The sequence below is a fragment of the Salvelinus fontinalis genome, chromosome 34, assembly GCF_029448725.1.
Source record: "Salvelinus fontinalis isolate EN_2023a chromosome 34, ASM2944872v1, whole genome shotgun sequence".
Classification (NCBI taxonomy): Eukaryota; Metazoa; Chordata; class Actinopteri; order Salmoniformes; family Salmonidae; genus Salvelinus; species Salvelinus fontinalis.
In genome coordinates, this window is record NC_074698.1 from 8638472 (window position 1) to 8652208 (window position 13737).

A 13737-nucleotide genomic window follows, 5' to 3' on the forward strand; every position below is an offset into this window, starting at 1 on the left:
GCATGGCTGGGCAGAGTTAGTAGGAAGGGCTGGGCAGAGATAGTAGGAAGGGCTGGGCAGAGCTAGTAGGCAGGGCTGAGCAGAGTTAGTAGGAAGGGCTGGGCAGAGTTAGTAGGAAGGGCTGGGCAGAGTTAGTAGGAAGGGCTGGGCAGAGTTAGTAGGAAGGGCTGGGCAGAGTTAGTAGGCAGGGCTAGTCAGCTGAAAACACTGAGACATGGAGGTATGAGAGGTGAGAGGCTGTAATTTTCACCAACAGCCCTGACTGCCTTTCTTCTCCTGCTCTCTTCATCTGCAAAGTGGCTCCTTCCACTGGGATGAATTCACACCTGCTTAGCTCTAATATCAAACAAATTGGGGGAGAGAAGGGCGAGAGAGAACCAGAGTGAGGAAAGGGAGAGAGAGAGAAAGAGGGAGAAGAAAAAGGAAAGAGTGGGAGTGTGAAAGACAAGAGCGTTGAATAATGAGGGGTGAAAAGCGTTGCCTTGAGGGGATAAATTATGTTAATGATGTTGCCTCTTCTGATGCAATGAAGGCCTTACTGTTCCAATACATGATTGCACGATGGAGGAGGGAGAATGGTACAATACTGTTATGGACTGGAGATGTGTACATTGCGTCTTCAGGCTACAGCTTAAGTTACAGATGCATGATATTTACACGTCTGTAACTTTCTCACTCCTAATTATTTACGATTAATTCAGGATTATCCGTAATCATGGTAGCATCCACATTAATGTAGAAGTGTTTTCGAAACATATTCTATTCTTATTTACAATAAAAGTGACAATACTTTATTTACCATTCGTTTCTATCGGGCACAAAGTAATCTGAAACACAACCAAAACAAACAGGAAATGCATCTAACAAATTTGTCGAGTCACAAGCTTGATGTAATCATTTCATGCTAGGAATATGGGACCAAATACTAAACTTGACTACTTTAACACACATAAATTCATTTGTTCCAATACTTTTGGTCCCCTGAAATGGGGGGGACTATGTACAAAAAGTGCAGTAATATCTCAACGGTTCACCCGACGAGATTGATGAAAATACAAGTCAAATTAAAGCTGACAGTCAGCACTTTAACCTCATTGTATCATATCAAATCCAAAGTGCTGGAGTACAGAGCCTGCGGAGCACAGTATGTGTGGATGAATAGTATAAGCAACTATCTAGTGTCCTCCGTTGTGACTGTCGGAGGAAGTATAACACGGGCTGTGAAGTCATACGCCTTTTGCCTTGATGACGATATAAAGATCTACGGATGAAAACAGACTAAGATTCAAAGTGAGAAGGCGGTGTGTGTGGGACAGAGTGAAATAAGATCGAAAAGATAGCAAGGAAAGATACCGAAGTCAAAGACAATAATGGACCAAACCACTCGTATGATTAATGATGACATTCTAATCCTTACAAGATCACACTCTCTCGCTACTCCCCTAGGCTATATTTCTGCCTATCTCCTCCTGCCCTCCCTCCTTCCCTCCCTCCTTCCCTCCCTCCTTCCCTCCCTCCTTCCCTCTGTGTGATCGGAGCAAACAGTCTACCTAGCTGTAATCCCAGTCAGAGACAGGGCAAACACACACTCAGACAGACAGCAGAGAGGGCGACGGACAGAATCCATGATCATGCCCAGGCTCAATCCCTATTCCACAGGGCGTTCACGTCCCACAACTGCAGCACTGACAAACAGTAGTCAGCGGGTGAAACTGGAGATCAACAAGCAACACTCTTCCAGAGGATTAAAAAAGCAACAGGTATTGAGAAGCAGGAAGCCAGGTTGGTAGCTGACAGTGTACTAGAGAGAGGAGCGTTACAAATGTCTCGCGATGGCCAGTGGCGCGTCCCAGGGTCTAAATGGCCATGTGCCTTGGCACACGATGCGTGCCGTTGGCATGACAATGGGCTGGACGACGGACCACCGTGTCTTCGTGGACTGCTATAAAAAAATTAAAAAAAAGGCCCTGCAGTGCTGAGGGAGACAACCACAGAAAACGTGAGTCATGTACAGACCTCCCCCGAGAATACACAGAGGCGTGATTCAGCTCAAAGTGGGCACTAATTAAGTAATATCAACAAAAACTTTTGAAAATGGATAAGCTAATGGCAGATAGACTTGCCTAATTATACTGTTAAACAACTAATTATACTGTTGAGACATACAGCATTTAAAGAGGTACTTTGAAACGAAAACAACAACTAAAACAATACGCATAGGAAATGTAACATTAAAAATAATTATCAGAAATTACCCTCCTAGACGTCCACCTATCAAGAAATCAGCTACATAAATATAGCACTCTGTCTGACATTTGTGGAGGTCAAAACCATTACATTCTCTTGTTGTTAGGAAACACTGACATTACGGACTATGTGATCTGCATCTCTGGGGACCAGCCTGGATCCCCAAAGGTGCAGATCACATGTTTCACAATAGAGGGGGCCTCATAAAATGGCTGTAGGGTCTAGGGTCTGGGACAGTGAGGCTGGCGGGTCCCGCAGCAGGCAGCCAGTCTACCAGGGGGACTGGAAGTCTAATTAAAACCCCAGCGCCTTTCCTGCAGCTGTGGCCCAGCCCAAAATGGAATCACACAACGCAGGCAAAAGAAGAGGATCAAAGAGAGCGCGAGAGAGAGAATGAGAGACACCAGGAAATGGCGCATCACAAACTTTTTTCTACGTTAATGTGTTCTGTCCACCAACCTAAATGTCAATCCTCTCTGACACACTCGCCCACATAGTCTCACAGACATACTCCAACACGCGCACACTCCTACAGTACGGCAAGGCGCCCTTTCCGTACCGGGTGCCATAACAGACTCACCAAAAGTGTAAAGCGTTTAGCTAGATCTGTCTTACCATGCCGGGCCTGCGATACCTGTCAGTCTGTTCCATACCGCCTTCGCCACACCACGGCAAACCAGAGGGGCAAAGCCACAGTCCACACCAACGACCAGCAGTGTGTGTGTGTGCGCGTGTGTGTGCGAGAGAGAGAGAGACTGTGCCGGCAAGTGTGTAAGTCCAAAAGTATGTGTGTGTGTGTGTGTGTGTCTGAAAGAGAGAGACTACTGTACGTGTGAAAATAGGAGAGTGCTCTCCTAACACACACCCCCACCTCCAAGAACCTGAACCTTGTGTATGAGAAAGGGAGAGGGGAGTGAGAGAGCTGGGACTGGTGGGTGGGTGGGGGGGGGGGGTGGGGGTCAGGTTGCAGGACTTGTGCTACATTTGCAAACTGGGGAATTATATTTAGCCCTGGCAGGACAGAAACAGGACCGTGAACGCAACGCAACGAGCCCCAGAAGGAGGCTTGGTATGCCGCCGTCAGTCATTCAATGTCCCAACTGACGTGGGAGAGAGGCTGGGGCAGGGGGGAAAAAAATAAAAACGTTCCTCTATCCTGCTCTCTGTCTCTCTCTGTACCCGGAACAGGACATCAAACAAGGGGATGATATGGGGTTAGAGGGGAGGAAGTGACTAGATGGGGCGGGCGTGAGGAGGGAGGGGTGAACAGTGTATCAGCGGCAACAACAAGGACTTCCAGTGCACAATAATATGACAGCACACTTGGAACCAGTCAGCACCCAGGAGGCGATTGTCCCCTAAAGACAAGGGAAATAAAACGGACACATTTCAAGGCCACACAGGTTTATTCTAAAATCTCTTTGATTAAGTTCAGGCAACAGTTGCCATTCCTGTTCCAGCAACACAAACTGGATACAATACCTACAAGCTTTCACTTCTAAAGTGTTGCACTTCAATGGATTATTCCAGCTTCTACTATCATGAACATGTCCCTTCTTCTTTAGATCATACGTCCTTATGTAGTGATCATACTTCTTCATCAATCCGAAAGCAGATAAGCAAACTTAGGTCAATTCAAGTAGTCAGCAAATAAGTGAAGAGGAGTCGGCAGATTAGTGAAGGAGATGAATTGAACTTGAACTCTTTGGCACAGCCAGCCAGCCAGCCAGCCAGGCAGCAGTCAGTCAGTGTTAAAATGGCTCCAGCTTGCTAAACTAAGGGCCTGATTCAATCATATCTGCTTTAGTTGACATCCACATAGCTGATATTTTGACGTGTCAGAGGTGGGACTGTGTTAGAGCTGTCCAACCCACAAACGGCTCCTCGCATTATGCTGTACCTAAAGCAGACATTGCCATTGGCTGCACGGCGTCGCACTAAGAGAAATCCCATTTAGCCTTGTTTACAAGTTTGAACACTGGAATGTGCGATGTAATCTACACCTCGATTCGGGCTGATAGAAATCCTCATTATTTTTGCTTAATGATTTTACATTTAAGTGTCATTATTTCTATATATCCTACTTTCTTCTTGTTTTCCAATATATCATTGTTTTTAATTTCATGGATGTGGCTCCGTGACAACGATCACAAGAGCAGCTGCAGACGCAGTTCCACCTCTGACACCGCCAAAACATCAGCAGTGGCGTAGCACCCCCCCCGGAAGGTCCAAGCAATTCTAATGCTAACGTTAGATTATTCAAATATTACCGTTCAATTATTCAAATACGTAATCCAAATCTCCAAACTTTATTTCGTTTTATAGCACTATTAAGTGCTGCAGGGCTAATTTCTTTAGCATTTTGTCATGTTTTTCTAGATTTAGAACATAAAATAACGTTTATTAAGCTGACATTATCCTTTAGGTCTATCACGGAAAATACTTAAATTGTTTAAGCATATGAAGCAGAAAAGTGATTACATTTTTTTTCAGAATCTTAATTAGCCATCAGTGACATAGTTGACAAGCCACTGACCCGAGTTGACAGATACTCAAGACAGACATATTTTTGCCTCTAAAAAGAAAAGTTCAATACAAACATCTGTCAAATGATTAATTTCAAAATCTCCAATAAAAAAACAACCATTCTATCAGATCTTTCAGCAATCTGACGGAGTTGACGTTAGACAAAAATCTGTCGGAGTTGATATTTTACGGAGTTGACCAAAATTGCATTTTTCTTCTTCATTCAAGTGGTATACACAGTAGCAATTCGGGTTTTTTTCTCAGTCGCTTTATGACTCTAAAAGCTAATTAAACGTAACATATTTGAACCAAAATTCATATTCCATTTGAATCTATAAGGAAGAGTTGACAGTTTCTGGTTGTGACCATGGTGATTCCAATGTTGTTTGTTTAAATCTATCAAAAGGAGAGAACTTTACAGACCATGAGTGTTGTTGTTGTACTACATGTAATGAGGACATGAATAAGGGGTCCTTATGGTATAGTTGACCCTGCTCATTCCTGATTCATTTAGGATTTTCGACAAATCTGACGCTGTTGACCAAATCTCAAACCTTTTTGGAATCACAGTTTAGAAAAAAATATTCTTTAAAGTCGCAAGAAATAATTTTTCTATTAATATCCATTATTGCCATTTGTATTTTATTTTTTAAACACTTTTTTGGAGAGTTTGAAATTGGGATCCTTTGCATTTACAGGCATAGAGCCGACATGGAAATGAATATTATTGAAGATAGTTTGAAAATTCCAAATATATGTACATTTTAAGCTCAAATAACGCAACAAAATAATTGTTTTAAACTATAAAGTTTCCCTGCCGGACAAGGATAGTACCAACTTTCAAGAATCCCTCCTGAGCAAATGTCCTACTATTCTACACATTTTGCCATGAGACTGAGATAAAATGTTTTATTTTTCAAGTGAATTTCCTCTAATAACAACAACAAAAAATCGTGTTCATGTATATTGTTTTTTTTGTGGGGTGGGCGGGGCTCTTGGGGGTGGGGGTGTATGCTACATCAGTGTACATCAGCTATGTGGGTGTTGGCTATCGCTGGTTAACGCTTGATCTGATTGAATCTAAGTCTAAACTAGGAGAGCAGGGGGTTGGAGGCGGTGTGGAGGGTAGGGGAACGCACAGCTCTGGTGTCTCTCTATTCCACCAGCAGAGGGCAACCTCTGACACTGTGACAGGTGCCTCACCATAGCGGACCGCAGGAGTGGTTGACTGACTGGTGATGAACAGGCAGCCAGCCAGGCCACAGCATGAGGAACAGATTGCCAGAGACAGGCAGCCAGGCAGCCAGGCAGGCTAGTATCCTCAGAGTCACTCCCAAGTGTCAGCCAGTCAGACTACTGTTTGATTCCCTCTCCTCAAAGAGAAGCAGCCTACTGCCAGGCTGCACTGACAGAAGGACTGATTACATTTTCTCTTCCAATGGAAAGGGAACATACACCACAGCAGGATTTCTCTCCCACACAGCTGAGAAAAATCACAAGAGTGAAAAACAATGAGGAAAAATGACAAACTGACACTCACATGGAGGAAATTGTAACTATCGGTTTATCAAATTCTCCTCAGTCAAATGAGAAGAGGTGATTTCAGGGTGTATTATTAAAGATAGGCTTCATCCTGTGAACATTGCGGTCGTAGAATTTCATTTATTTGTCCTGAGCTTGGAGCAGCCTTCTTTTACGTAACACAACCCCCTCTATTGTGAAACAGCCAATTGACCGGACCCTGGTGCCGTCAAAAATAATATTCTGTGATTCATCGGGACCTAATAGCGTTGGACTGACACAGTATCTCGAAATGGAATGGAAGGAAACTGGAGCCCGGCGAATGAGACCCCAGGGATGCCAGAGTGATTATGGTCCTTCACTGACTGTGTTGTGTAGGGGGTTAGCTCATCTCATGTCTCTATGGTAGTATAGCTGGAGGCCATTGCCAGACAGTCCACTGTATTGATCACAAAAACCCGTGTGTGTATATGTGTGTGTGTGTGTGTGTGTGAGGGAGAGAGGAGAAAGCAGAGAGAAGAAAAATAGATGGATAGAGAGAGAGCTGTAGAATTAAATCCTCAAATCATCATCATCTTGTAACAGCGATGAACAATTCCAAAGATGCAAGGAGATGACAAGAGGTGCATCTGATCTACATCTTGTGTCTTTCACACCCATATTACCTCCTCTTTCCCAGGTTACTATCACAACTAGTAACGGTGCTCATTACTACATGCCTGCCACCCCCTGTGTATCTAAAGTACTCTATTCTTGTGTACACACACACACTAATCCATCTCACCATCCTCTCCATCCCACTGCGCCTGCACACAGAGGGGAGATTCAGTGTGCCGGTTGCTATGGAAACCAGGCCGTGTACGAGCTCCACCGCTGGCTGATTGTGTGACAGTGTGTGTGTGTGAGACTAAAGCTTAGAAAGAGGGGGGAAACACACACAGTGCAGCTAGCTGCATACATAGACGTAACACAGCCTGCCGATATAGTGCATTATGACATCTAAATGCAGTATTCACCGCAAATTCAGGTTGTATACAGGTTGGTATCCATTTGGGAAACACCCACTGTAACGGCCCCTCCTACCGTACACGTCCGGCTCAGAGCAGACTTACAGAGAGTTAATGAGGAGACGTGCCAGTGAGTAGGGGAGGAAGGGGGAGGGGTGCCACAGAGGATGAAGTTAGCTAACCTTTAGAATCCACAGGAGGGCTACACTCCCTGTGTTCACTGCCAAGAGAGGGGAGTTTTTTGGGGGGGGTTTAGAGTGACACCCATAGCGAGCAGGTTAATGTCATCAGGCAGGAGCGAAACGTTTCCGGCTCAACTGAGAGAGGTCGAGGAGGAAAAGGGGATGCACGGTGGCATGACACAGGGCCCCTTTAATAAAAATGTCATGTCCGCATGATGAGCTGTGATGGAGGTGACACGTGTGTCACCTTAAACCCCTTCCCCTCTCTCCAGACCCCCGGAAAGGAAGTGCCTCTGTGTGGTACGTTGTGTTCATTTCCCCCATGGGAAAGCTGGAGAAGAGCAGGCTTCCATGGGCTCACCCTGACAGTGTTGATCAATGCAACACAGGGAACCGGGGGAGGGCGTGCTGGGGAGGGTCTGAGCCCTACACGAGAACCCGGAACCAGGACATGACAATCAGGACTGTGGAGATCAACCTCCTGGAGTCCCTACGATACACTCTCTCACTCTCTGTCTTGTTCTTATCCAAGCTGCATCAATCTGACCAGTTTCTTGTTGACTCATAGTGAAAAACATTGAGTTCTGAGTAGGTGGGGGCATCCACTGGGGAGGACAGCAGAGGCATCAATTGTGTTTATGAGAGCAACATAAATGTGGGGCGACAGGGATAGGACAAGAAAAAACAAGAAACAAGACAGCTATTGCACAGATGAGAAGGAAAGTAAAGGAGGACGAGTAAGAGGTTTTAACAACGTGTAACGTAAGTAAAACTGCAGAGAGCTTGGACGGCTGTGTGCGAGTGACCACGCAAATGTGTCTGGGTTTACTGATATGAGAAGGCGCTAACAGTGCTGCAGCCTACCGGGCTATTCTCACCTACGAATCTCTTCAACTTATCACTAGAGGAATCAGGCAGCAACGATACAAGGTACAGTATAGGTACAGCATAAGGCAAAAAGGGGGTCTTACCTGCCGGACAAAGCTGTTGGAGGTGGTGTCAGAGGAGGTGCTTCCATCGGAGCGCTTGAAGCGACTCTTCCGCTTGGAATACTTTCCCTAGAAGGAAGGAAGATAAGGAGACAAGAAACCAAAAATAGACATTAGGGCAAGCTTCACAAAGCAGGTCTTGATAAAAAAAAGTACACTTGAACAAAGTTTTGTTCACAAAACATATTTTCTGTTGAGAAAACATTATGAAACCTCCCAGCTTTGTTCTAGCGGTAAATTCATCTCAAGACCACAAAATTAAATTGTTTATGATACTGGATCTCCATAATCAGGAGAGCTTCGGGGACATAGAAGACAATGACCAGAACAGATGGAGCGCTGCCAGAGATGGGAGTTAAGAGGAGACAACGTTTCCTGATCTTTTCCCAGCACCAGTATACTCCACCCTCTTAGCTCAGCTTCATGTTCAACCTCCATTACGTGTCATTATTCATGTAGGTTGGGACCCTGTAATGCGATTGGCTGATCCCTGGCAAACTGCCTATCCGGCTTGGGCAGTGCCCTCCATTGCATTAGAGCCCACCCTGGTCACGTCACCATGGATACGCCGTGCCGGCTAATTGCATTTGTTGGCAATCAGGAAGACTGGTGGGCTCCTGTGTGTACAGATGCGTGTGTACAGATGCCTGAGCGGAGGCCACAAAAATAGTAAACAGGAACATACAACACACACACACACACACACACACACACACACACACACACACACACACACACACACACACACACACACACACACACACACACACACACACACACACAGTATGCATGAATATGTGTAGTGTTCAAAAGTAGACACCCACATGGGGCAAAATTCCTGCATTCAAAAGCATGATCAACCTCTGAGCCATGTTCTCGTTCATGTACAAAATCATGCTCACATTGAGCACAAACTGTACAGTATACAGTATACTCCACCCTCTTAGCTCAGCTTCATGTTCAACCTCCATTACGTGTCATTATTCATGTAGGTTGGGACCCTGTAATGCGATTGGCTGATCCCTGGCAAACTGCCTATCCGGCTTGGGCAGTGCCCTCCATTGCATTAGAGCCCACCCTGGTCACGTCACCATGGATACGCCGTGCCGGCTAATTGCATTTGTTGGCAATCAGGAAGACTGGTGGGCTCCTGTGTGTACAGATGCGTGTGTACAGATGCCTGAGCGGAGGCCACAAAAATAGTAAACAGGAACATACAACACACACACACACACACACACACACACACACACACACACACACACACACACACACACACACACACACACACACACACACACACACACACACACACACACACACACAGTATGCATGAATATGTGTAGTGTTCAAAAGTAGACACCCACATGGGGCAAAATTCCTGCATTCAAAAGCATGATCAACCTCTGAGCCATGTTCTCGTTCATGTACAAAATCATGCTCACATTGAGCACAAACTGTACAGTTTGTCGCCACACACCTGCTCCCAGCAACCCAAACCAACCAACCACCTCCACCTCCACCTTCACACACACACTCACACACAGGCAAGCATGCATACACGCACGCACGCACACACCTGCGCCCACAGCTATGACCAACTTTAACAGACCGACACTTTACTACAGTTCTAGTCAGAATACTCTTCAGTGTGAGGTACGGACCAGCTGTTAGAGAGTTTGAGTCTAGGTCCAGTCCAGCTGTAGTCCAGCTCCCCTCTCATCATCACTGAGCCGGGGCACCGTAGTCCCCAGAGATATGGCTCTGCCTGTGCTGACAACAGCCGCTACAACGCTGGCCCGGACATGGGCAGCATCCTCTGTGGTCTACACACTACAGATCATACTCAGAGGATGAAGAAAAGAGAAAACGCAACACGATCTCTGCTTCCTTGACAGGTGTTGTAGGAAATGAAGGGTGGGTTTATTGAGCTGGCCACGAGGAGAGTCTGGCTACAGTAAAGGGCAGGGAAATGCCATACCGGGAAAGTAGGGAGGGGAGGTTTCCTGTTGGTAAACAACCTTCAGGGCTAAGTGACTAATTAGAGGGGTGTGTGACGCGAGCGCTGCTCTGTTAGACAGGAACTGTAAACTGGGGAGGGATGGGAGGACAAGCCTGTGGTGTGTCTCCGTCTTCCGGCTCTAGCAGAGCACAGTCGAACATTCTCCAGGCAAACGTACAGCAACAGCACTCCTCCGCTAGTGCTGCAGGCAGAAGAACAAACACAATCTATAATCTGAGTTATCGTAGCCAGGCTTGATTTGGATCAGTTCAGGATTCTCCGGCGCCTGCTCATATGTTTCCATCTCTGTTTGGGTTGGTTGTTGCCATTCAGTGTTGCTGGGGGGCCGGGGGGCCTTTCGTCCAGGATATTAGAAATGGCACCATTTTCTCTATACAGCGCACTGCTTTTGACCAGGACCCACGGGGCTTTAGTCAACATAGGTACACTATGTAGGGAATACGTTGCCATTTGGGACGCATCCTACAATCGTGGTCCCCTGGTCGTCACTCCACAGCTGAGTTATAAATATGCCGGCGTCACCCGCCGCGGGTCTGCGTGAACTTTATATCTATTTGATCCGAGTGCCACACACAAACCCGTCCCCGCCACAGGACACAAGGAGGGGGTCCATCTGTCTCTCAGCACAGCACCGACACGCAAGCGATAGAAATCTGACAGGTGAAACCAGTCAGAGAGAGGGAGATAGAGAGAGTGATGGAGAGATAAGAGAGAATGATGGGCAGGGGAGAGATGGAGAGAGAAAGAGTGGGAGAGTGAGGAGTGCAGGAAGCATACTTGGCATGGCTTGAGGTGTTAGGTTGTATACAGCATGTGTTGTTTATCTGTGATGTCGTGGTTTCCGTGGAGAGACAATGACGGAGCTTAGCGTGGGCGGGTTTGTTCTGGTCATTCTCCTATTTTCTTCTCTTCATTCAATTTTATGTCCCAATCATGCCCATGTAACCAGTGATATCATACACTGTATGATGGATGCCATTTATAGCTACAGAAAAAGTTACATTCTGAACATTTAGCCAATATGCTGTTTATTGGAGAGCAGAATAGGCATGCCTATTAAGGAGGGCATTTTAACACATGATATGATAATTATGTGTGATCTTATTCCATTAAAGGGAGTATGGCATTCATCCCCTCTCATTTCAGAAAAAGTTTGTTAGTGATCCTCATCATTAATCTGCAACACTTTGATGCCATGGCAGTTCCTGTCAGCAAATAAATAACAATGCAATAGGCTACCTATAAGTATAAAGCCATTTAAACAAAATTCGGTGTCCTTACTCCTGCATGAAGGCAAAACGGACGAGAGAGAAAATTGTGTCCACTGTCCACACAGTCCATTAATACGTGGGCGTGGCTTGCATCACTTGGGGACCTCATCCATCTAGTAACATGTGGCACATTGCGCTAATTGCAGAAAAGACATCAGAGTTCGTTACTCAAACACCATTTAGCATTAGCCTACAACAATAGGCAGGCAGCTTTGTGGAATGATTGCATTTTATTTACTACACAATGAAAGCGAACCATCAAATGGTCAAACCAAAAATAGCCAATAATTCCTGTGGTTTTATTTGGAAGTGGAACAGCAACAGCAGCTGGTAACGAGAAACGGAAGAAGAAAATCCGTCCAAAGGGACACACGGCAGCCACAGTTAATTACCATATTAGTGGCCCTCTGTGACCAAACCAATGCTTTTACTATAATAGATGAAAAATACGTGCATTACTTGGTTATTACCCTGGTTATTAGGCCTACTCATTTTTGCTCTGGGAATTATAGCCTACTCCACGAAATCTTATTCTCAAATGGTTTAAAATCGTTCACCTGCTTTCCTGCTTGTATAGTTCCTGTTATGACAAGTGGAACTGTGGACAGTCAAAATGTCTAAACAAAAAGCTTCAGCAACAGGCGGACTGGCTCCATCAAACCTACGATGAGATGTCACGGGTAGAATTGAGTTGTAGCCGACACTGCTTACCTGTGCGTGAGGATGTTGATCAAACATGTCCATTTGGATCTCCTGCGTTGAGGTCGAAGGCGTTCTGGACATACTACTTTTCTGTACCATTGATTTACTTTTTCAATTCAATTTTCTAATTCCTATGTTTATGATGATGTCGCTATAGTCATTGTCAACGAAGATAATTACTTGCCGTTGTTTCCCCGAGGGTGTTCCCCAAGTGTAGTACAATAGCAACAGCTGCGTCGTCTACTGCCGCCCAGCTCACCACCCTCCGTTTATTCGCGCAGACAATTCGGACGGGTGCGCTCCACTCGAGATTCCAGCTGCGAACGGAATACGCCCCATTTGACCAGGCCCCACCCTCATCACTGATCAATCAATGAGAGACCAACACGGAAGGGATGTCTTGTGATTGGGTAATGGGTAAGGCAATTAGGCTAGGTTGCAACCTGATCTATCCACAGATGTTCTCCACATTTGTAGATGCTCACCTCTTTTCATGTGTCGCTGTAGGCAGTGGTACATCAGCGAAATTGTATCTGTCACATCGCTCATTTCATCTCCATACAGAGAAACATGAAAAGCATCAATATAGTCAATATGATGATAATTATACTGTACATTTATTCCAATGTTATACAGATAAGGTAACATTACATTAATAAAATCATGAGACATTAGAATCAATGCTAGATTCCATTTTAGTTTCCCCATATGTTCCCTTTCAGCACTTTAGTCTCCTGAGCACTACATTGTTATAATGGTCATAAATACAGTACCAGTCAAAAGTTTGGACACACCTACTCATTCCAGGGTTTTTATTTATTTTTGACTATTTTCTACAATGTAGAATAATAGTGAAGACATCAAAACTATGAAATAACACATATGGAATCATGTAGTAACCAAAAAAGTGTTAAACAAATCAAAATATATTTTATATTTGAGATTCTTCAAAGTAGCCACCCTTTGCCTTGATGACAGCTTTGCACACGCTTGGCATTCTCTCAACCAGCTTCACCTGGAATTCTTTCCCAAAAGTCTTGAAGGTACTGTGGCCAGCTAGGTTAATCTAGAACTTCTTACTATGGTCTTACTGAATCTGACCACCATCCTTTGTGTGTATTTATCAACTTCACTTCAGTATATATTACATTTTTACAAATCTATTTCCCAATTACTATGTCTTTAAAAGCTTAATGAAAATGTCCCTTTTTTTAAATAGAAATAGTAGTAGCAAGAACGAATACAAAAATAAAATAGAGAGGGGGAAGT

The 13737-nt window shown here is 45.0% G+C and overlaps 1 protein-coding gene across 3 annotated transcripts in view; it reads right to left on the reverse strand.

Moving 5' to 3' along the window:
- LOC129833006 (voltage-dependent L-type calcium channel subunit beta-1-like) overlaps positions 1 to 12951 on the reverse strand; it is a 42720-nt gene extending 29769 nt beyond the window's left edge. Inside the window, exons 1-2 of one of the 3 annotated variants that reach the window (XM_055897214.1) lie at positions 12478 to 12951; positions 8455 to 8541 (exon numbers count right to left, since the gene is read on the reverse strand). In XM_055897214.1, coding sequence (XP_055753189.1) covers positions 8455 to 8541; positions 12478 to 12567 — 177 coding nt within the window. In that variant the 5' untranslated portion in view covers positions 12568 to 12951. Of the gene's footprint in view, positions 1 to 2862; positions 3099 to 8454; positions 8542 to 12477 lie in introns of those variants that run through there. The other 2 variants (XM_055897215.1, XM_055897216.1) reach the window with 2 other exon arrangements.
- Between the last annotated feature and the right edge of the window lie 786 nt (positions 12952 to 13737).